The sequence below is a fragment of the Tamandua tetradactyla genome, chromosome 21, assembly GCF_023851605.1.
Source record: "Tamandua tetradactyla isolate mTamTet1 chromosome 21, mTamTet1.pri, whole genome shotgun sequence".
Classification (NCBI taxonomy): domain Eukaryota; kingdom Metazoa; phylum Chordata; class Mammalia; order Pilosa; family Myrmecophagidae; genus Tamandua; species Tamandua tetradactyla.
The window spans coordinates 33,892,962-33,915,713 of NC_135347.1; the positions used below are offsets into that span (position 1 = coordinate 33,892,962).

Sequence of the window (22,752 nt, forward strand, 5' to 3'; positions counted from 1 at the left end):
CTGTTTGCAGAAGACCTGATACTATAAGTTGAAAATCCTGATAATCTATAGCAAAGCTACTAGAGTGAATAAATGAGTACTGCAAAGTGGTAGGGTACAGGGTCAACAACCCAAAATCAGTAATGTTTCTCTACATTAGTGATGAGCAATCTGAGGAAGAAATCAAGAAAAAAATTCCATTTTTAATAGCAACAAAAGAATAAAATATTTAGGAATATATTTAACTAAGGATACAAAAGACCTATACACAGAAAACTATAAGAAATTGCTAAAAGAAATCATGGAAGACTTAAATAAATGGAAGGGCACATCATGTTCATGAATTAGAAGACTAAGTATAGTTAGTATGTCAATTCTACCCAAAATGATTTAATGCAAAATCAATTAAAATCCCAACAATTCACTTTTCAGAAATAGAAAAACCAATAACCAAATTTATTTGGAAGGGCAGGGTGACCGAATAGCGAAAAATATCTTGAAAAAAAAGGATGAAGTGAAAGATCTCACACTACCTGACCTGAAAGCATATTACAAAGCTGCGGTGGTCAAAACAGCATGGTACTGGCACAAAGATCAATATATTGAGCAATGGAATCTAAGCGCTCAGAAATAGACCCTCTCATCTATGGACATTTGATCTTTGATAAGGACGTCAAGCCAACTCACCTGGAACAGAGCAGCCTCTTCATTAAACAATATTTGGAGAATTGGATATCTATATGCAAAAGAATGAAAGAGGATCCATGTCACACACCTTGTACAAAAATTAACTCAAAATGGATCAAAGACCCAAACACTAGAGTTAAGACCATAAAACTCTTAGAAGAAAATGTAGGAAAATATCTTAATAATCTTGTAAGAGGAGGTAGTTTCCTAGACCTTACACCCAAAGCATGAACATTGAAAAAGAAGTAGATAAATGGGATCTCTTCAAAATGAAACACTTTCTTGCATCAAAGAATTTTGTCAAGAAACTAAAAAGGCAGCTTACACAATGGGAGACAATATCTGGAAACCACATATTAGATAAAGGTTTAGTATCCAGAATATATGAAGAGATTCTTCAACTCAACAACAAAAAGACAAGAACCCAATTAAAAATTAACAAAAGACATGAACAGACACTTTTCAGAAGAAGAAATACAAATGGCTAAAAGGCACATGAAAAGATGCTCACTTCACTGGCTATTAGGGAAATGCAAATCAAAACCACAGTGAGATATCATCTGACACCCACTAGAATGGCCATTATCAAAAAAGCAGAAAACTGCAAGTGCTGGAGAGAGTGTGGAGAAAATGGCACACTTATCCACTGTTAGTGGGAATGTAATATGGTATAACCACTCTGGGAGACAGTACCTCAGGAAGCTAAGTAAAGAATTGCCATATGATCCAGCAATCCCATTACTAGGTATATATTCAGAAAATCTGAAGGTAAGGACACAAACAGACATTTGTACACTGATGTTTATAGCAGCATTATTTATAATTGTCAAAGGATGGGAACAGCCCAAATGTCCATCAACAAATGATTGATGGACAAGGTCTGGCATATACATACAATGGAGTATTACACAGCTGTAAGCCAGAATAAAGTCATGAAGCATGTAACAACATGGATGAAACTTGAGGACATTATGCTAAATGAAATCAGTCAGAAACAAAACGACAAGTACTCACTAATGGTCTCACTAATATGAACTAATATTAATGAGTGAACTTTGACAGTTAAAGTTAAGAACATAGGTTGTCATGAGATAGAAAGAGAGTCAAGATTGGGCATTTGGTGCTGAAGGAATAAAGATTGTGCAACAAGGCTGATTGTAAAACTTCAAAGATGTATAGCACAATACCACCAGATCATAGCAGAATAATATCAGTACACTGAATGAAGCTGAATGTGATTATGCCTGAAGGAGAAGGGCTGGGAGCACATATGAAACCAGATGGAATGATAAGAGGATAAAGACTGAGTTGGTATAACTTAGGAATGCCTAGAGTGGACAGTGATGTGATTAAATGTACAAATATAAAAACATTTTTGCCTGTAGGAGAACAAATGAATGTCAACATTTCAAGGGTTTAAAAATGGATGGTTTACAAGAAAATGTACAATTAATGCAAGCTAGGGTCTATAATCAACAGTAATGTTGTCATATGCTTCTACTGAATGTAACAAAGGCATTATGCCAAAACTAATTGTTAGCAAGTGGGGGACATGGAGGAGAGAGTATGGATTCTATGTGGAAGAAAAGGAAATGTCTTCATATAGATTATGGTGGCAAAGGCATTTTCTATTTACATAGGTTGGATTGTGTGATGTGTGAATAAAATTGTTTAAAAATGATCAGAGAGAAACAAGTGCTAGAGAAAATGTGAAGAAAGAGATGCACCTATTCATTGTCGGTAGGGAAATGAGAGGTCTAGCCCCTCCAGAGGATAGTGTGGTGGTTCCACAGGAGGCTAGGGGTGGGGTTGCCATACGATTCTGCAACCCCACTTCTCAGTATATACCTGGGGGAACTGAGAGTGGGGACACAAATGGACATTTGCACACTGGTGTTTTTGGCAAGTGTTCAGATTCACAATGAATGTAGGTGGCCTAAGGGTCAATGACTGAGGAATGGAGGGGGCGGTGATCTATGGTATATACGTACAACAGACTACTGAGCTGCCTCAAGAAGGCATGAAGTTGTGAGACAAGTAACAGGAGAATGAACATTAAGGACAGTATGTTGAATAAAATGTCAGAAACAGACAAATATTATGCCTCATTCACATGGATTAACTATAACATATAAATTCAGAGAATTGAAGTCAAAAGCATGGGGTATCAGGTTGGGGCCTATTGTAAAGGTTCCTAGATTATAAGCTCCTATAGCAGTCACATATATTTAGGAGTTGTAACTGATGTTTCTAAATTCTGAGATACTAAGCTATTTGTATGTAACCTGGCTGTTCCCTGAAACTTTGGGTATTTATTCCCTGAAACTCAGACACCTGAGACTTTTAGGAGCACTGAAGCTATGAAAGTCAGCATTACCCCATTCAGCGGCTGTTTAAAAAACTGAAAAAGTGATCAGACTTCATTTGGAGATATGAATGAAGCTGATCTGGATAGGGCTAAGGCAAATCAGAATGCAGGGTAAAGGATGATATGCCCCTATTTTCGGACTTCAATCTCTGTGCGAGACTGAAGGGAGAGATGTTTATTTGGTGCAAAATTTATATTTTGGGTAGCACATTATCTAACTTTCATGCACAGTTTACTTGAACATCCTAATTACATGGAATCTTGAATAGGGCATAAGAGTTTGTTGTTTTGTATAGGTTAGTGTGATGCCCCAATATATCTTAGAGTGATTTTGGCAGAGAATAAAAAAGTATTTTTCCCAAGCAAAGTACCCTTGGGAAACTGGGGAGAAAGGAAGAAATATTCAACTTCCCCATCCAGGGAATTCCTGATATTCTCGCAGGTAGTGGGAACAACCAATTCAATAGGCTGAATCTTCAATCCTGGGTCTTGTCCCTTTGTAGCTTATTCCTGCAAAGGAGAATCTAACCTCTGATAATTATGCCTAACAGTCACCCCCAGAGAACCTCTTTTGTTGCTCAGATGTGGCCTCTCTCTCTAAGCCAACTTGGGCGGTGAACTCACTTCCCTCCCCCACCACGTGGACCTGACTCCCGAGGTGTAAGTCTTCCTGGCAATGTGGGACCTGACTCCAAAGGATGAGCTGGGACCTGAAATCATGGGAATGAGAAAGCCTTCTTGACCAAAAGGGGGAAGAGACAAATGAGACAAAATAAAGTCTCAGTGACTGAGAGATTTCAGAGTTAGAGGTTATCCTGGAAGTTCTTCTTATGCATTATATAAATATCATTTTTTAGTTTATGGTGTATTAGAGTGGCTGGAGGGAAGTACCTGAAATTGTTGAACTGTGTTCCAGTAGCCTTGATTCTTTTTTTTTTTAATTTATTTATTAATTTTAAAAAATTAACAAATGAAATAAAAATTAACATAGATAATCAGTAATTCACAATATCATCACTTAGTTGCATATTCATCATTTCTTAGAACATTTGCATCCATTCAGAAAAAGAAATAAAAAGACAATAGAAAAAGAAATAAAACGAAAACAGAAAAAAAAAGATTTTACCTACCATATCCCTTACCCCTTGCTTTCACTGATCACTAGCATTTCAAACTAAATTTATTTTAACATTTGTTCCCCCTATTATTTATTTTTATTCCATATATTCTACTTGTCTGTTGACAAGGTAGATAAAAGGAGCATCAGACACAAGGTTTTCACAATCACACAGTCACACTGTGAAAGCTTTATCATTATACAATCATCATCAAAAAACGTGGCTACTGGAACACAGCTCTACATTTTCAGGCAGTTCCCTACAGCCTCTCCCTTACATCTTGTATAACAAGGTGATATCTACTCAATGCGTAAGAATAACCTCCAGGATAACCTTTCAACTCTGTTTGGAATCTCTCAGCCATTGACACTTTGTCTCATTTTACTCTTCCCCCTTTTGGTCGAGGTTTTCTCAATCCCTTGATGCTCAGTTTCAGCTCATTCTAGGTTTTTTCTCAATCCCTTGATGCTGATCTCCGCTCATTCTAGGATTTTTGTCCCACATTGCCAGGAAGGTCCACACCCCTGGGAGTCATGTCCCATGTAGACAGGGGGAGGGTGGTGAGATTGCTTGTTGTGTTGGCTGGAGAGAAAGAGACCACATCTGAGTAACAAAAGAGGTTTTCTTGGGGGTGACTCTTAGGCCTAATTTTAAGTAGGCTTGACCTATCCTTTGTGGGGTTAAGTTTTGTATGAACAAACCCCAAGACTGGGGGCTCTGCCTCTAGCTTTGGTTGTCCACACTGCTTGTGAGAATATCAAGAATTCAACTTGGGGAATTTAAATTTCTCCCCGTTCTCACCATTCCCCGAAGGGGGCTTTGCAAATATTTTTCCACACACTGATCGAATCACTCTGGGATTCATTGGGGCATCACTCTGAGTGGCCTTGATTCTTAAAGAAGACTATGTAACTATAGCTTTTACAGTGTGACTGTGTGATTGTAAAAACCTTGTGTCTCTTGCTCCTTTTATCCAGGGCGTGGACAGATGAGTAAAAATAAGTAAATAAATAAGGATAATAAATAAATAAATAATAGGGAGAGATAAAGGGTAAAATTTGGGTAGATTGAAATACTGTGGGTCAATGAGAAGGAGGGGCAAGAGGTATGAGATGTATGAATTTTTTTTCTTCTTTTTATTTCTTTTTCTGGAGTGATTCAAATGTTCTAAAATTGATCATGGTGACAAACGCACAGCTGGGTGATGATATCGTGAGCCATTGACTGTATAATATGTTTGGATTTTATGTGTGTGGATATTTCTCTATAAAAATATTTTAAAAAAGAAAAAGAAAACCTATAGATAGTCCATGTGAATGAAAACTAACTGATTATCAAATACATTTGTAAAATCACTGGGAAAAAAGTATTTAGTGTTTCATAGACTTTTGAGGTCAATGGATTGGAAGTGGTGTAGGTGGGTGGCTCTGGTTCGGATTCCCATGAGGTCGCAGTCAAGCTGTCAGTTGGGGCTGTGTCAACTGAAGACTTGATCAGCTCTGAAGTGTCAGCTTCTGGGCTCGCTCAGATGGTTGTTGGCAGAAGCTTTCAGTTTCTTGCCACGTGGGTGTTTCCACAGGGCTGCTCAGGACATGGCAACTGACTCTCCCAGAGCAAGTGATGCAGGAGAGCAAGCAAGGATAACCAAAACAGAAACTGCAGTGTCGTTTATGATCCAGTATGGGAAGTGACATGCCACCATCTCTGCCATATTCTAATGGTTTCCCTAGTCAAGGCTGGTGCAGCACAGGAGAGAATACACAGAGACATGAAGTCCAGGAGGCAGGAGGCAGAGGCCACTGGACCTTCTTGGAGGCTGCTGACCACAGCCTTTAAATAGCTTTCCTTAGCAATGCCACAGATGCTCTGTTGTTTTTTTTTTTTTTTTTTTTGCTTTAATTTTACATTAGAACCAGTAGGCTTTGAAATGATTACAGTGGTTTATAATCTACCAGCAAATGAAAGGCATCTGAGCACCAAGATAAATAAATGTCTGCGTGGGGTCCGCTAGCCACTTGGAAAACAAGTGGCTCCACATGCCTCAGAAATCCACAGCTGACTTCAGGAATGTCGTGACTATTAAATATTCCAGCTCTGCACTTTCCAGAGTGCAAAGGACAGAAGTTGTCTCTATATGTTAACAAGAACGGTTAGTGAATAAGGCATGATTTATGAATCTGTATTTATGATTGGGGTCTGGTTTAAAAATAACAGGAATAAACCATACAACCTGGGAAGTCTCATTCTAGCAGGAAGTTGCTTTGAAATAACATTATACTTCACTCTCCCCAACTAATGTCTCTGATGCCTTGTTTGAACATATCAATAAAATGTCCTGTCACTGGCCATATTTTATTTTCTTGCAGTGTTTGCCACTGGTTGATATCACGTTAACACCAGCAGTGCTTGTTTGTATAGCAGCATCCACAGTCTGACTTAAATATGCCAAGTGATTGCCGTTAGGCTAAATTTCTTGCTCAAGACAGGTTCTTATGGTTTGAAAGGCTCCATTAAAAAAATCCCTAAGGAAAAATATTTAGCTCTTACTGGCTTGGACTTGTACCTCCAGAATTTAGAAGAAAGTGGCTGGTTAGTGTTATATAGACATTTTGAAGTACTTGTCTTTCAGAAATGCAGAGAACAATAGAAGACAAGTCCTTTGATGGCTCAGAATTTATTTTATTTTATGTACTTATTAATTAATACACTATCTCCACCATTTAACCAAAGATTTTTGCAAAATGAAACAATAAAATAAGTAAAGACATGTGTCTGCTTTAAAATCTTGATATTTGTTAAGTCTCCATAGTCCTTTGTAATGCTTTCTGAGTATAAGGCTCTTTCTGTTTTCCCAGCCAGGCATCACTTTGATCTTCAGAGCAGTGCCATTTGGTTGTAAATGTATGGGGTGCCTTTGATCTAGCACTTAGCTGGTCTTATTTAAAATAGATAGCTTCTTTTATCTAAGTAGTGTTTACTAGGTCTCTCTCCCTTTGAAAGATGGTTTAAATTGCTGTTATTTAGATAGAAAGCTACATAAAGTTACTTGAGAGTGTCTGGATCTGAATCTAATTTTCTAAATTCTAAAACCCCAAAGGCACTATTATGGATTTAGTAGAGCCGAATTCCTACAGATGTTAGGTAATACTTGCAAAAACTTTGTTGGCTTTTTAATGGGGAACTGATCCTCCAAAGAAGAGTAACTGTCCTAACATTCACGGGGAGAAGATAATCTCAGGGTGTCTGAACTTAATAGTCAATTGCCCCTCCAAAATGTAGGCTTTAGTATATTTTCATAATACTGGGCTATGTGTACCATACAGGGTATACTGAGATAGGACTTTTATTTTTTAAAATAAGAACTGTTTGTCTTTCATTCTTTTCTTTAAGAGGATTTCTCCAGCATTATGTCAGGTGCTCTCGAGCATTACGTCAGTGAACTTGTGTTTGCATTTCCTAGGCTGTTGAATTCAGTTATCCATTCAACAAATTGCATGCAAAGTACAAAGGGCAATGTCAAGGACTAAGTCATAGATCCCGCCCTTAGGAGCTCACAGCCTGGATGGGAATGGGGAGGGGCAGCAAGGAGGAGGTGCTAAGATATACATGATCAGACCGTTACACAAAGTGGACGGGGGTCCTTCCAACCTGGCCTTGGAAATGGCCAGAATAAGCTTCCCAGAAAGGATGGCACCTGAGCTGCAGTGTAGGACTCAGAACTCAAGGTTCCTTAAATTCCCAGCAAAGCCCATAATAAAAAACTAGCCTATCTGCCCACACAGCCCTGGTTTAATACAGGTGGCCCGAGAGAGGTCTGAAGCTGCCTCAAAGTCTTCACGTGTGTCATTCATCCCCAAGAGGAAAAACCTTAACTGTCTTCCATGTACATTTTTGAATTTTAGCTCGATTCTTGTTTACAGAAAATCTCTCATCTGTTGTGGGTTAAAACAGCTCCTCCTGCCTTGAATTGTTCTGCTCGGGTAGGCACCTAACAGATGTTTTTTCCAGCCCCCTCAGTGCCATCTTCCAGCCTTTTTGGAAGTCATGTGATTTCTTTACCCACAAACTAACCATGCAGGAGAACCTCCAGGTGCTGACTGTGGGCCTCGGCGCTATAGACGTATCAAGAAGTATCCAAGGACCCTTCACACGTGTCAGCTCTGTGGGAGGAAAATAAGTCATCTGTATAGTCGAGTCCATGTTGATTGTAATATAATGTCATGACTGTTCCAGGAGGTTGGAGGGGGGAAACCTGATCTCTGGGGACTCACACTGGGTTTGCAGAGATGGAGACGAGATTTGGGCTCTGGAGACACAAGAATGTAAGTCTGAAATGTCCCTGGGACAATGGAGAGACCAACATGGGGCAGATGGCTAGTTGTGCTAAAAGCAGACTGGAGTGGTGTGCCTTTTCCCTGTTGGTGATCTAGCCCCTGAGACTGAAAAACCACAAAATGAAGCATGTCTTTATTACCTTCTCTGTTATTTCAAATCTGACACAGAACTCCACCGATTCTTAGAATCATGGATTTTAGATAGAAGTGGTGCCGGAGCATCCCAGGAGTTCTCAGAGAGGTTGAGACCTCAACCAGGGGCTGGTGCCATGAGGGTTCTCTTTTGTTTTTTTCCTACATATACAATCAGTAATTCTTAATATCATCACATAGTTGCATATTCTTCATTTCTTAGTACATTTGCATCGATTTAGAAAAAGAAATAAAAAGACAACAGAAGGCGGGCCGCGGTGGCTCAGCGGGCAAAGTGCTTGCCTGCTATGCCGGAGGACCTCGGTTCGATTCCCGGCCCCAGCCCATGTAACAAAAACGGAGAAACAGAATACAATAAAACAAGAAAATGTTTAAAAATGTTTCCCTTTCTTCCTTCCTTCCTTCCTTCTATCCTTCCTTCCTTCTCTCTGTCTTTCCTTTAAAAAAAAAAAAAAAAAAAAAGACAACAGAAAAAGAAATAAAACGATAATAGAGAGAAAAAAAAAACTATACGTACCATATCCCTTACCCCTCACCTTCACCTACCACTATTTCAAACTGAATTTATTTTAACATCTGTTTCCCCTGTTATTTATTTTTATTCCATATGTTCTACTCTTCTGTTGATATAGGAGCTAAAAGGAGCATCAGACATAAGGTTTTCACATTCACAGAGTCTCATTGTGAAAGCTATATCATTGTTCAATCATCATCATGAAACATGGCTACTGGAACACAGCACTACATTTTCAGGCAATGCCCTCCAGCCTCTTTCACTACATCTTGAACAACAAGGTGATATCTACTTAATGCGTAAGAATAACCTCCAGGATCTCGACTCTGTTTGGAATCTCTCAGCCATTGACACTTTGTGTCATTTTACTCTTCCCCCTTTTGGTCGAGAAGGTTCTCTCAGTCTCTTGATGTTAATTCTCAGCTCATTTTAGGGTTTTTCTCAGTCCTTTGATGCTGAGTCTCAGCTCCTTCCAGGATCTTTGTCCCACGTTGCCAGGAAAGTCCACACCCCTGGGAGTCATGTCCCACGCAGAGAGGGGGAGGGTGGTGAGACTGCTCATCATATTGGCTGGAGAGAGAGGCCGCATCTGAGCAACAAAAGAGGCTCTCTTGGGGGTGACTCTTAGGCCTAAATTTTAAGTAGACTTGACTTATCTTTTGTGGGTTCAAGTTTCATGTGAACAAACCCCAAGACTGGGGGCTCAGCCTATAGCTTTGGTTGTCCACACTGCTTGTGAGAATATCAAGAATTCAACTTGGGGAGGTTGAATTTCTCCCCACTCTCACCATTCCCCGAAGGGGGCTTGCAAATACTTTTCCAGTCACTGATCAAATCATTCTGGGATTCATCGGGGGATCACTCTGGACAAACCAACAAAAACTCATGTGCTACCTGAGATTCCAAGTACTTATGACATGCTATGAGGGTTCTTGATTCAGATGCAGGGAAGAATTCCAGGACTAGTCAGAGTTTACAGCCAAAAGGTTTCATAAGCTTGATGCCTAGCAGCCCAGTAGTTGTTGGAGATGACAAGATCTCAACCAGGGACTGATGCTGGGAAGGATCTTGACTCAGCCACAGGAAACAATTTGACTAGTCAGTGTGTGCAACCAAAGAATCCAAGGACTAGCCAGTGTGTAGAGCCAAAAAGTTTAATGCATAAAATATGTGTTTGAAAGGGGTGACCACAGACATTCTCTAAAGGAGGAGCAGCCCTCTGCAGTCAGGATCTTTGCACTAGGACCTGGAGGAGCTCTTCCTCCTTTGGTTATGCTAATAATGGATTGATTAGCTGCACTTTTCACTGGTTCTTTTTGGGCGCTGACCTAAGAGAAGGCTAGGTGTGTGCACACCAAAAGGAACTTCTTGTTATGGCTCTTCCCTCCTCCCTCCTTCCCTATCTGTCTCAGAAGGGGCCTAGGAAATTAGTTAAGGCCAGTCTCCCCATTTGTCCAATGAGGAAATAAGCCTCAAAAGTTCAGGAGGCCCCTGAACTTTTAAAATCATTGAGCCAAGAGTGTTGCATTGACCAGAACTTGGGTCTAGGGTCTCCACCTGGGGCTTGTTTCCCTGGAATAGGGTGTAGGACCCTAAGTGGGCCCTGCATTCTCAGGAGCCTTCAGGAGAGAGGCCATCACACCACGGTCCTCCAACAAGTGTGGTTTCCAGGGTCAGTCCAGTTCTTATAGGGCTTCACTCTCGTATCTGGATCTGCAGGGTCCGTGCCCAGCTGGAATTTGAAAACAGGGTTTTAGTTGATAAGAAAAGAGAAAGGACAGAAACAATCAAGATATATGGAACAGGCCCATGTCAGCCATAGGGAAGCCAGGCAAGGAGGACGGAGAACAACATTACTATTGGGGGAACTGAATTTTTTTTAATAATTTGCTAATCAGAGGTTGTTTATGGCCACTGAGTTTTGGGAAGGCCAGCTGACCAGGAGAGAAGGGGAAACTGACATGCGAATGGATGAACCACATTGCACTCAACCCAAATAAAGGTACAAGAAGACTGACAGAAAAAGAAGGTTTCGGGTTTTTGTACTAATAAGGGCTGTTATGGCTGCAAGTGACAGAAAGCCAGTGGAAGTGAGGTTAAGGGAAAGGGGGCAATGCTAGCTAATACAATTGAGAAATGCATCCAGGCCCAGTAATTGGTCTGGCTTTGGGTTCAGCTGGATTCAGATAATCAAGTGAGATTGCCAGTATCAGAAATAATGTGTTCCTTGGCTCTGCTTTCCTTTGGATCATCACCATTCTGAGGCAGGCTCTTTACTTGTGGTGGCAAGTTGACTCCAGCAGCACCAGCAACCCTGGCTGAAAACATGTCTCTTCTAAAGCTGCGGCTAAAGTCCCTGAAAAGGCTGGATTAGGTCAGGTGCTTGTCTCAAACCATCATTCTAGAGGAGGGAACGTGGTCAATGGGCCAGGCTGAAGCCACACCCACCTGAGAGCATGGGATGGAGCATGGCCCACCCAAACCACAAGGCCTAAGAACAAGGCAAAGAGGTCCTTAAAAAAATCAGGAGGTGTTCATTAGAAGGAAGGTGGGAGATAACTGCTGGAAAAGAAAAAAAGAAAAAAAAATAGAAATCCACAACATTTGGGAAGGGTGTTCTTTTGATCTCAACAGCAGCACTTTCACATGAACCTGAAAGAAAAAAATTATGACTAGGGCATTTGTGTGTCTGGGAGCCAACTCGCAAAGCATGTTGCCATGTGCCAGGTGTTCTCAGTGCCTTATCTATATTACCTAATTGATTCTAACCTCAACCCTATGGCATTAGTCTCATTTTACAGAGCAGGAAATTGAGACACAGAGAAATTTAATTAACTTGTGCCAAGTGTTACAGCTAGTAAGTGCCAAGGTGGGATTTGAACAAAAGCATTCTGATTCCAGAACTTGTGCCTATTTGCTGGTACAAGTATTTCCCTTTTTCCTGTTTTCATTTCCTTACATTTTTTTTCCGCTAGGATAAGGATTTGAGGAAGTCCCTGATAATGAATGTAAATCACCTATCACTCAATACTAGCCGTTATTATCTTTTCATTACTTATTAACAGATTAGTCAAAGCCTCTGGTACATGGCAGACAATCAGAGATTGTGAAGTAAGACAAAAAGCAATTGAAGACCAGCCCAGACATTAGCATGGACCCTGGAGCTGAAAGAAAACCTGCCGGACTCAGGGGGATTAGTGATGGGTCTGAAAGAATAGGTCCAGACATTAAATGTATGAATAGAAAAGTCCCGAGACCCGAGACCCGCTGATGCAGGGATGACATGGTGAGATGCTGAATCCTTTAATGACTCCTTTTCTCCTTCCCTTCTCAAAGTGCTGCTTAAGTAGAGCGGAGGCCAGACGGGATGCAGCTAAAGTGGCCCTGATCAACTCCCTTTTCAATGAGCTGCCCTCTCGCAGGATCACCAAGGAATTCATTATGGAAAGTGTTCAGGAAGCTGTTGCCTCAACCAGCGTAAGTACCCACCAGGGGCGTGAGTTGCTGACTGCACTGAGAATACTGAAGCACTTCAAACTTAGGGGATGCTAAAATGAACAGAGTTTATTTTTGAGAATTATATGAGTTTAGAGTTTATCCATGAAATCACTAGTTTTCAGCAAAAAGAACACTTGTATTGGAAATCATGAAACGTGTTGGCTCCAATGCCAAGTCTCAGTAATATACTTTCTTTAGCCTCCCTGGGTTGCAATTTCTGAAGCTTTATATCAAAGTTATTTGAGCCATCTCACTTTGTCTACTGGAATGTTTTCTTTTTGAGGGACATTAATTCCTTTGGGGTGCAAGACCCCTTACAATTAAACAGCACTTTAATCTAAATTATAAACTAGGTCAAGTTTTCCTAAATTTGACAAAGCAGAAAAATCATCTGAAGTGCTTAGTAAAAGTGCCAATTCTCCCAGTCATCCTGGGTCCTGAAATCTGTAATTTTCAAGGAAGTCCTGATTGGTTTATGTAATGCACCCTCTCTGCTTGGTTATAAGGAATCCTGGGAAAAGCTGTATGCCCGATATATGTTAGTGATTAGCATCATCAGGGTTAATGGCAATTCCTTCTTTCAGAGAGCTTAGAAAATTTCTGTAGTGAACACAGCCAAATGCAACATGTCTTAAGAACAACCGCAAAAAAAATCCATGTCTCAGAAATTTAGATAGGACATTTTCTCAGAAATCCAGGAGTAGATTATATAAGCCCCATGAACTACCTGAAGCCCCTGGCCCATGCTGCTCCCAAACTGCAACCCCCAGAGGAGCCCTGGGTTTCCACCTGTGCTCTCATGTGCACCAGACCCCTTTGGTGGGTTCCAAGCACAGGGACTTGGCGTTACCAGAGGAACGAGCCATCTCTTGCTTTGCTTTTAGCATGGATAAAACCCATCTGAGATCTTTTTGTCCATTAGACTGACTAAAAAGTGCTGTTACACGGGAGAAACTGCTGAGAGTAAAGGAGGCAACATCAGCCCCCGAGGTGACACTTTTGCTCCCTTAACCCCCATAAATGCTGGTATCACTTCAAGGAGAGATAAGGGGAGAGGCAGGGGAAGGAGAGTGTTTGACCTGCCAGGGAGACTTCAGGGAGCTCTGTTCTGTATCTGCTCTGAGGATGAAAGGAAGTCTTTATTTTCCGACCTTGTAAATTTCAAGTGCCTTTGAGGAACAGAAGTTAGGAAAATGATGCCTGATTTATATAGGTGTGGAATTTACTCAGGAGCAGGGAGAGGCCCTCAGTGTAAATGTAATTTATCATTTTTTTCATGGTAATTTCTGAGGAAAGAGAAGATATATAGCTTGCAGGCTTCTGGATGAATTTCCTCTGGGATATTTAAAAAGCCAACATAAATATTACAGCAGCAGTGTGTTAATGTTATTGCATTCAATAGCTATAAATTTGCTGCTATCTGATGCTGGCAATTTGCTCAGTCTCACAAAGTCGCTATTGTCCCCCTTCTCAGAAATCCAAGGCCATGGAATATTGAAGGGTGAGTTAGATCTGTTTGGCCCAAATGTCATTTCAAAGCTTATTTTAGCTTTTTTGCCATCACTCCCTCAGCCAAATTGAAAGGGAATTCAGTATTCACCCATCATCCACCCACCTTCTTTCTTGAAGAATAAGTGGTCCAGGAGTGAAAAAATATAAACCAAGATCCATGTTTTCAAGCCGAATGTCAGTGTATTATGAAGAGCTCCTATTAAGCATCATGGCTGTGAAATATGAATGTATTTGTTTCCATGTCAGCTACATCATCTGGTTATTATCATCACAGCAGAGTCAGCATCTCATGATTTCAATAATCAATGAAGGCAGCCTGGGAGGGCAGCTTCGCAAATGTTAACGCTGCCCTCCACAAAAGCTGTGTGCAATAGGTAGGGATTTCTACTCTGGGATAAATATCCTTTCAGGGAGTATATAATCAGCCAACATTCTAATCAAAAGCGAGATTCAAATTGATTGCAAGACCCTCTTTACTCTAAATCATAGTGAGATTAAGGATTTTTCTCAAAATCCACTGGAGACTTAGATGTAGAGTGGATACTTGAAATCAGTAATGTTTGCTTTTTCTGCTTTCCTTCCCAAGGGCACCTTAGATGATGCTGATGACCCCAGCACCAGTATCGGAGCCTATCACTACATGTTGGAGTCAAATATGGGGAAAACCATGCTGGAATTTCAGGTACCTGATTGCCTGTCACATTTTCATTTGTGCCTTAGTTTGCCAGGGCTGCTATGATGCACACCACATGATGGATTGGCTTAAATCATGGTTTGGGAGGCTAGAAGTCCAGCCTCAAGATATTGACAGGGCATGCGCTCACCTAGGCCATAGCGTTCTGGCAATCCTCCATCATATCATGATCGCTCTCGCTCTTCTTGCATCTGCTTCTCTGGTTTCCATTGCCTTCTGGCTTTTCCTTCTGTGTCCAGTTTCCTTTGCATATAAAGACATCACCCATATTTGATTAAATTCTGCCCTCATTTAGTTGGGCCAATCTTAACTAATAATAGCCTCTTTAAAACACCTATATAAAACTGGCCCCAGGGTGGGCCACAGTGGCTCACAGGCAGAGTTCTTGCCTGCCATGCCGGAGACCTGGGTTCATACAGCTGGGCCATGGATTACAACTTGAGTATGTCTTTTTTGGGGGGTACAGGATTCAACCCCTCACAATCTGAATATCCACCCCAGAGGCCTGAGAGGAAGCATCACTCTTGTCACTGTCATCTCCTATTCCAATAATCTGCTCTTTTTTCTTTTGGTCTTATGGGTTTTTGGTGACTTTAATTTAACCCTACTGGACGCCAATACAAAAGCTATGTCTCAGCCACACCTCTATAGGCTAAAACAAACAAAGAAGCAAGCAAGGTATCTTCTTTGCTTATATGAAGGGGAGTAAAATATGTCTAGAAAAATAAGTGAAAAACATCATGTATGCCTGTAACATTTTGCCAGCTATTCAGTGCAAACAGTTCCCCTTAAGCCAAATCAAACGGTTTGATGTGTTGGTTGTAACAATCTCATCCCTAATTTTCAGAAGTCAGAGTTGAGAATTTCCATGGTGTATGTAAACAGTGCCCCTCCTCAGTTCTGGTATTTCTATTAAACAAGATCTCCCACCTCCCGTTATTAACTTAATCCAAAATCTAGCAATTTGCACTGCCTTTTCATCCATTTCTATCAAGCAATGATAGATTTGAGGAACAATGTTACCTATTATTTGCAAATTAAATAGGCTCATTAAAAACAATACCAACAACAATAAATATAATAATTTATTGGATGCTTACTTTGTCAGCACTGGGCTAGGCACTTAAATATTGTCAAAATTTAACCCTCACAACAACCATATGAGATAGATATTATTATTATTATTATCATTGAAGAATATTAGGCCCAGCTAGTAAATGCTAAATCCAGGGTTCAGACCCAAGCACTCTACTTTCTGAGCTCACATTCCTACCATTCTTGGCAGATGTTAATTCAGTAGTGGTTGCATGTGAAATGCGTGCTTCTCCTAAATGCCAAGCTTGAATGCAGTTTATCACTGGGAGGAATCAATATGAAATATTATAATCACAAGCCTTTCTCTCCAGTAATTCTATTTCTTTAGGTTAGATTCCAAGAAATAATCAGAGAGAGAAAGTCTTATGAACAAAAATGATCACCACAGTATAATTTATAATGGTGCTGCAGCTGAGCCCCGAAGCCACAAGCTTTCAAATGCCTTTACTGAGAACTTTCAAACTCTTTTCCTGACCGTCGTGGCATAGGGACATCAGGTGGCTATGTCTCTCCTGCCTATTTTTCAAATCATGACTTTTAATTCTTCAGTCTCCTGTATGATTGAAGCAAAAACACTCTTCACGTTATCCTGAGAAGATCTTGGTTTTCTCCTTAAGTGGACATGGTCTTACTGGGCTTTGATGAAGACTGACATGGTTTGGAAGGTCCAGGTGGCCCTACAGTCTAAGGTGGCAGTGTGCCAAGTGCAATGACAAACACCACGCAACAGACTGGCTTAAACAACAAGCATTTGTTGGCTTACAGTTTCTAGAATAGAAGGAGTCTAAAATCAAGATACCTGCAAGGTTTGCTTGCTCTTTGTGACGTTCTGGTGCTGGCCGCCAGTAATCCTTAGGGTCCCTTGGCTTGTATCTCTGCCTTCCGTCACATGGCAATGTCCTCTCCTTTATGGCTTCCAGGACTTCCATGTTCTCTTTATAAGGCCTCCAGTAATATGGGTTAAGATTCAATCTGATTCAATTGGCCACACTAAAAATAACATCTTCTAAAGGTCCTAATTACAAAGGGTTCATACCCATGGGGACGTGGATTAAGATTCAGAAGGGGTGTTTGTTGGGCTACATCATTCAACCTACCACATGTAACTGCTGGAGTGGCAAGAGGCACATGTCAGCTCAGTGGCTCTGAGTACAGGGCTTGGATTCAGTTGGCTGCAACTAGCCTGACTCTGCCTCTTACCTCTGGATCTGTTTCTTCATCTGTAAATCAGGGAGAATAATAGAGCCTACCTCACAGTGCCATTGTGAGAATTAAATGGGACAATGTGGAACGCACCCAGAATAGGCTATGGTAAATGCTCAACGAAGGTTAACAACTGTGATCACATGTATTTCTGAGGAAAGACTGCTTTTCTTGAAGTGCCAGGGGCAGCCAGATGAATTTCCTTGACAAGTTTAACCTAAAGGCTTCAAGCCAGCATGCCATGGCTAGCTCTCCAGCACACAGTGCTTCATGGCTGCCACTGGACAATACAAGGATGGAACTCTAAAGGGTTCATTTTATTCTATTACAGTCTAAAATCAGAGGAGAAAAAATAAAAGGGAGGACCATGGCATAAAACAAAGAGCATAAACTCTTAAAATCCCACAGCCCTGGGTATGGTCTGCTCCACCGCTTGCCACTTGTGAATTTAGCTATTCTAAGACTCAGTTTTCTCATCTCTAAAATAAGAAAATGAACAGGGTTTTTGTAAGATCTAAAGAAGATGGCATTTATGAAACATTTAACATAGGGCTTCCCCCAGGGAGGAACCGATTTATTTTAATTTTTCTCCCTGTCTAAAGAATATTTATTGTGCTTCTTCTATGACAGAATGAGCATTGCCTACCCCCAGTGCACAGTAGCTCGTATGTGATTTCAGAGCCAATATCAGAAAATCAGGAATGATCTTGAATGTGAGTAGGTTAGTCTGCCGAAGATGGGGAAGGTGAGACTAAAAAACCAAAATTCTTAAAATTCCTTCCTTCCAAATATTATGAAAGGCTCTGCTCTTTTGGTAATACTTTAGTCGCCTTTCTACAGGCTGTGTGTATCTGTATAGTCTATGTAGTAAGATATTTAAATATGTGAAATAATAATTTGGATTATATTGTAGAAATGCTTCAAAAATTCCTACAAATGAGACTGGGTGCAGGATGGGGGACAGAGAAAGAAGATGCGAGGACAGGGGAAATCCACAGCCCCTCTCCCGCGTGGGGAAGCCGGCAACCCAGGAGGGGAGCAGCCCCAGGCACATCCCTCTTGGTCCTGCCAGCTCTAGGTGGCCTGCTGGGACCCAGCACAGTCCTTGGTGGCCTGGCTTAAACCCGCCAGCCAGGGTCTGCACGTGAATGACCGCGGAGCTGGGTGGTTTCTGCTGCAGACAAGGCAGTTCTATGCCCCTGGCGGGTAATAGGTGTGTGTTTGTATCTAGCGGTGGACGGCTGTGTAGGATGGAGGGAAAAAGGCTGGTGTCTCCTGACTCTGTGGGGCTCTCCGGGGGGCCCGCCTAGAGCTCACACCAGACCGTGAGCAGACTCTGTCCATCTCCACGTCGCCCCAGGGCAGTGGGGATGCCTCTTTTGAGGTTGCTCTGCCACGGTAAAAACTGCATGATTTGGGGTGTGGGGCGGGGTGGGGGGTTGTTGCACTAGGGGTAGCGCTGGCCACCGAGTCTGGTCAAGGTCAGATCCCAGGCAGGCTTTGACTGAAGTTGGTTGATAGAGTTATTTTGAAGCCTAATGCGCTCCGTGGAAGGGTTGTTTATTTACATCTTTGCTAAATTCTCCAGGTCGCCTTTTAAAACCTCATCCCATAAACAAATTTTCCCCTTAAATCCATTCTCCTGGGGCCGGAGATGGGGCCCACCTGTTTTTCAAGTTCTCGATTTCCAGTGTTTGTTTTTCTTGTTTCTGATGAAGCACAGAGCCAACTCTGTCTCCCAGACACAGTTCCAGGGGGAAGGAGGGTGCATTTTCCCTCCCACAAAGGAGGTGTAAACCCAAACATTGTTTCTAAAGGGGGGCAGCCCCAGGAATCACCAGCCTGACAGAGTCCAGTACTGTTGGTTGAAACTGGGTATAATGACAAAATGAGCCAGGAAGTCTGTTAGAATGAAAGCTGCAATTTCTTTCTGAAGAGAAAGGAAACACAGGGCTTGATGCTCCGTTCTATTTTAAATTTGCCAGGGCCTGGAGCACTATGAAAATGCAGGGCCTTTTGTTAAAAAATTGTTAAGAATTTCAAGACGCAACAACCGAACATTAAACTAACTGTGGGGCCCCATGTAACTGCTGAGATCGAATCCCTCCAGCCAGCCTCATCCTGGAAAGGGACTGGGGAGCAGGGCCTGGGCTAGGGCGAGGCAAGTGAGGCACAAAACTTAAAGGGGCGCCAAAAAAAACACTGGGCAATCAAGATAAATAATGTTATAAAACAATACCTAAAAAAATAAAAGTCAAAGCAAAAACAAAATCCATGATGAATATCAGAATTGTAAATAAACACAGGATTTTATGATAAAAGACCCTGAATTTGCACAGCTCACCTCACTTGCCTTAAATTTTGCATCCTCGATAAGTGCTTCACTTACCTTGCCCTAATCCTGCCCTTACTTATGAAGCCAGCGTCTTATTTTCCTGTCGGTCCAGACACACTCCCCAAGCTTCTAGATCAGCCCACATAACAAAAAACAACACGCAGAAGGTCCAGTGAGGAGCAGGACAGACACCTTGTCTCCGAGAGAACAACAGTTGGTTTCTTTCCAGTGATAGGGCTTCTCCAGATAGAAAGAGAGGATGTAAAAACCAAGCACTCGTGGTGAAAAGAGAAAATGATTCCTCACAGGAGTCCGTACTGTAGCTGCCCTCCAGTGGGATTGGATAACAGGCCGTCAAGATTTCCTGGGGCTGAGCTGAGAATTCTTACAGCTTGGGAAATATTTGGAGTAGTGACTATGGCCTTATGAGGGTGTTCTAGTTTGCTAGCTGCCAGAATGTGATATGCCAGAAACAGAATGGCTTTTAAAAGGGGGAACTTGCAAGTCCACAGTTCTAAGATCATGAAAATGTCCCGACAAAAGCAAGTCTATAGAAATGTCCAATCTAAGGCATCCAGGGTTATTAAGGATACCTTGGTTCCGGAAGGCCGAGACGCTCAGGGTTTCCCTCTCAGCCAGAAAGGCACATGGAGAACATGATGGCATCCACTAGCTTTCTCTCCTGGGGTCTCGTTTCTTGAAGCTGTCCTGGGGGCATTTTCCTTCTGCATCTCCAAAGGTCTCTGGCTGCACAGGCTCTGTAGCTCTTTCCAAAATGGTTCCATCTTAAAGGGCTCCAGTAAGCAACCCCACCTTGAATGGGTAGAAACACACCTCCATAGAAATTATCTAATCAAAAGTTATCACCCACAATTGGTTGGATCAGATCTCCATGAATAATCAAAATCTCCCACCCAGCAATATTGAATGAAGATTAAAGGACATGGCTTTTCTGGGGTACACTACAGATTTACACTGGCACAGAGGGGAAATAAAGAAGTGGTACAGGAAGTATGTGGAGATGTTTAAATATACTTTACATGATTGTAGGAGGACTGATATCTCCAGAGAGGAGGAGAAGGACTTGATAGAGATAGAATGTAGGAGAAAAGCAGGTCATCTTCTCTAGGGAACTTGGGGGAAAGAAAATTATTGAGGAAGAGGCAATTGTGTTACTCAAGAGAGAAAAAAAAAAGCTTGGTGATGGAACAGACATTTAGACAAGTCAGAGTGGACATTGAAGATGACTTCTGAGGCAAAAACAGCTTGGGGAGGTTTTTGAGAGAGGTGCATTGTCAAGAGGCTTGATAGGGATTCTCATTCTGCTCACAGCAGAATGGTAGATTGTAAAGTCATAGGGGGATCGCTGGGTGAACAACAGGAGTTTACCTGAGAAATGAGGGGAGTGAGGGTAGGGCTAGTGTTTACACAAGAATGAGAGACTGGAGACCTTGTGGGGAGAAGAGTGCATTTCTAATACAACACTTAAGGGATGGAAATAAGGGGAACTGGGATTAGAGGAGTTGCTTAGAAAGCCCTGGTAGCAAACAGATTTTTTCTCAAATTTGATGGCAAGAATGCAGGGAAGGCCAAAAGGGATACTGGAAGCCACAGAACAAACCCAGTCTATTTTCCTGGGTTGTCCCATTTATATGAGGATTTGGGGGGATCAGGAGAAGGAGTTGGCTGGCATTTATTTTTTAAAACCTACACACCATAGAAAAGAACGCGAAATTTGAATGGATTCCTTTTTTTTTTTTCTCTTAAAAACAAAAATCTTTTTTAGCAGGTTGGTAAATTTATTGTCTTTATCTGAAAAAAAGCTTCTTGGAAAAATTTGCAGTTTGGTTTAGCTCTCAGCAGCCTACTCCTGAGCTCTGAGGAAACTTGCCTTCTTCTGAGCTACCCAATCTTTCTTTTGGGTGAGAGACATTTTGAGACGGTTCCATTTCTTCTTCTTTTTTTTTCTTTTTTTTAATGTATTTTGTATTATCAAACCAAAGCAATATACAAACATGAACATTCTTAACACACAAACATTCAGTGTATGGTGTACAATCAATGGCTCACAATATCATCCCATAGTAGTATATTCATCACCATGATCATTTTTTAAAACATTTGCATCACTCCAGAAAAAAAAATAAATAGAAAAGAGAAAAAACTCACACAGACCATACCCTTTACCCCTACCGCTCATTGACCACTAGTACTTCAATCTATTCAATTTGTTTTAACATTTGTTCCCCCTATTATTTATTTATTTTTGGCCCATATTTTTCACTCATCTGTCAATATCATAGACAAAAAGAGCATCAGAACAAGGTTTTCACAATCACATAGTCACAATGCAAAAGCTGTATCATTATACATTCACCTTCAAGAAACATGGCTCCTGGAACGCAGCTCTACAGTTCTCCATCTCTTCTTTTTAACTTCTTTCTTAGGCTTTTTCTCATAGCCTGGATTCTCTCGTAGGGCAGCATTGTTTCTTATACATCTCCATGTCTGGAGTTCCGTTGTTCTTTATGTATTGAGAGAATTGTTTCCTGTAAGCATCTTCATCTTCCTCCGTTAGGTAACACATACAATCCGCAACGTTCTTAGCCATGATGTGCTTCTGATGTTCCTCAACACTGAGTTCCTTGCTTCCTGAATCATAACCAGGAATCATTTGGTATAAGCCTCCATGCCCAGCTCGCTTCAGCGCCCCCAAAACTTTATTTCCAGTGTAGTTCTGGCAAGTCCTGCATTCAAATAGCAGGTAAAGGCACCAGGTGGACCATCAATACTTTCCACATTGTATTCATCTCCTGTTACCTCCGCTTGGCCTTCATAGATCTTGTCCATGCAAAGCCACTGAGAAGCCTGTGGGCCAGCAGCAGGGCAGTATAATATGCTGCAGCATAGTTCATTAGGTCAGGCCAGTCTTCACACCATACTTTGGGAGTTTGTGAGCACAAGCTGTGCCAACTGTCGTGATCCCTTCTAAACAGGCATAAGCAATCTGACAAATGATGACCCTCACAGTTATGTGAACTATCATCCTGAACTTGGTTGTGTTGTACTTAGTTTATCCTGGACTACCAAGCAGTTCCAAGCATGGTCATCAGTTTTATCTCCCGTCTTCTAAATTTCACTTGATATCTCTTGAACTAGGCCTTATTCTTGACAACTTTAACAAATCCCATCCTGTGGAACAGAGACCAGTGGCCGTGGCTCGCCACAGACCTGCAGGCTTAAGGGTACTACTGGGAGGAGA

The 22,752-nt window shown here is 41.5% G+C and overlaps 1 protein-coding gene and 1 pseudogene across 1 annotated transcript in view; one reads left to right on the forward strand and one right to left on the reverse strand.

The window, feature by feature from the left end:
* Window positions 1-22,752, forward strand: part of LIX1 (limb and CNS expressed 1) — a 78,249-nt gene that overhangs the window by 40,382 nt on the left and 15,115 nt on the right. Inside the window, exons 3-4 of the mRNA XM_077138702.1 lie at window positions 12,490-12,630; window positions 14,750-14,845. Coding sequence (XP_076994817.1) covers window positions 12,490-12,630; window positions 14,750-14,845 — 237 coding nt within the window. The remainder of the gene's footprint in view (window positions 1-12,489; window positions 12,631-14,749; window positions 14,846-22,752) is intronic.
* LOC143665329 (large ribosomal subunit protein uL18-like) lies at window positions 21,340-22,681 on the reverse strand (annotated as a pseudogene).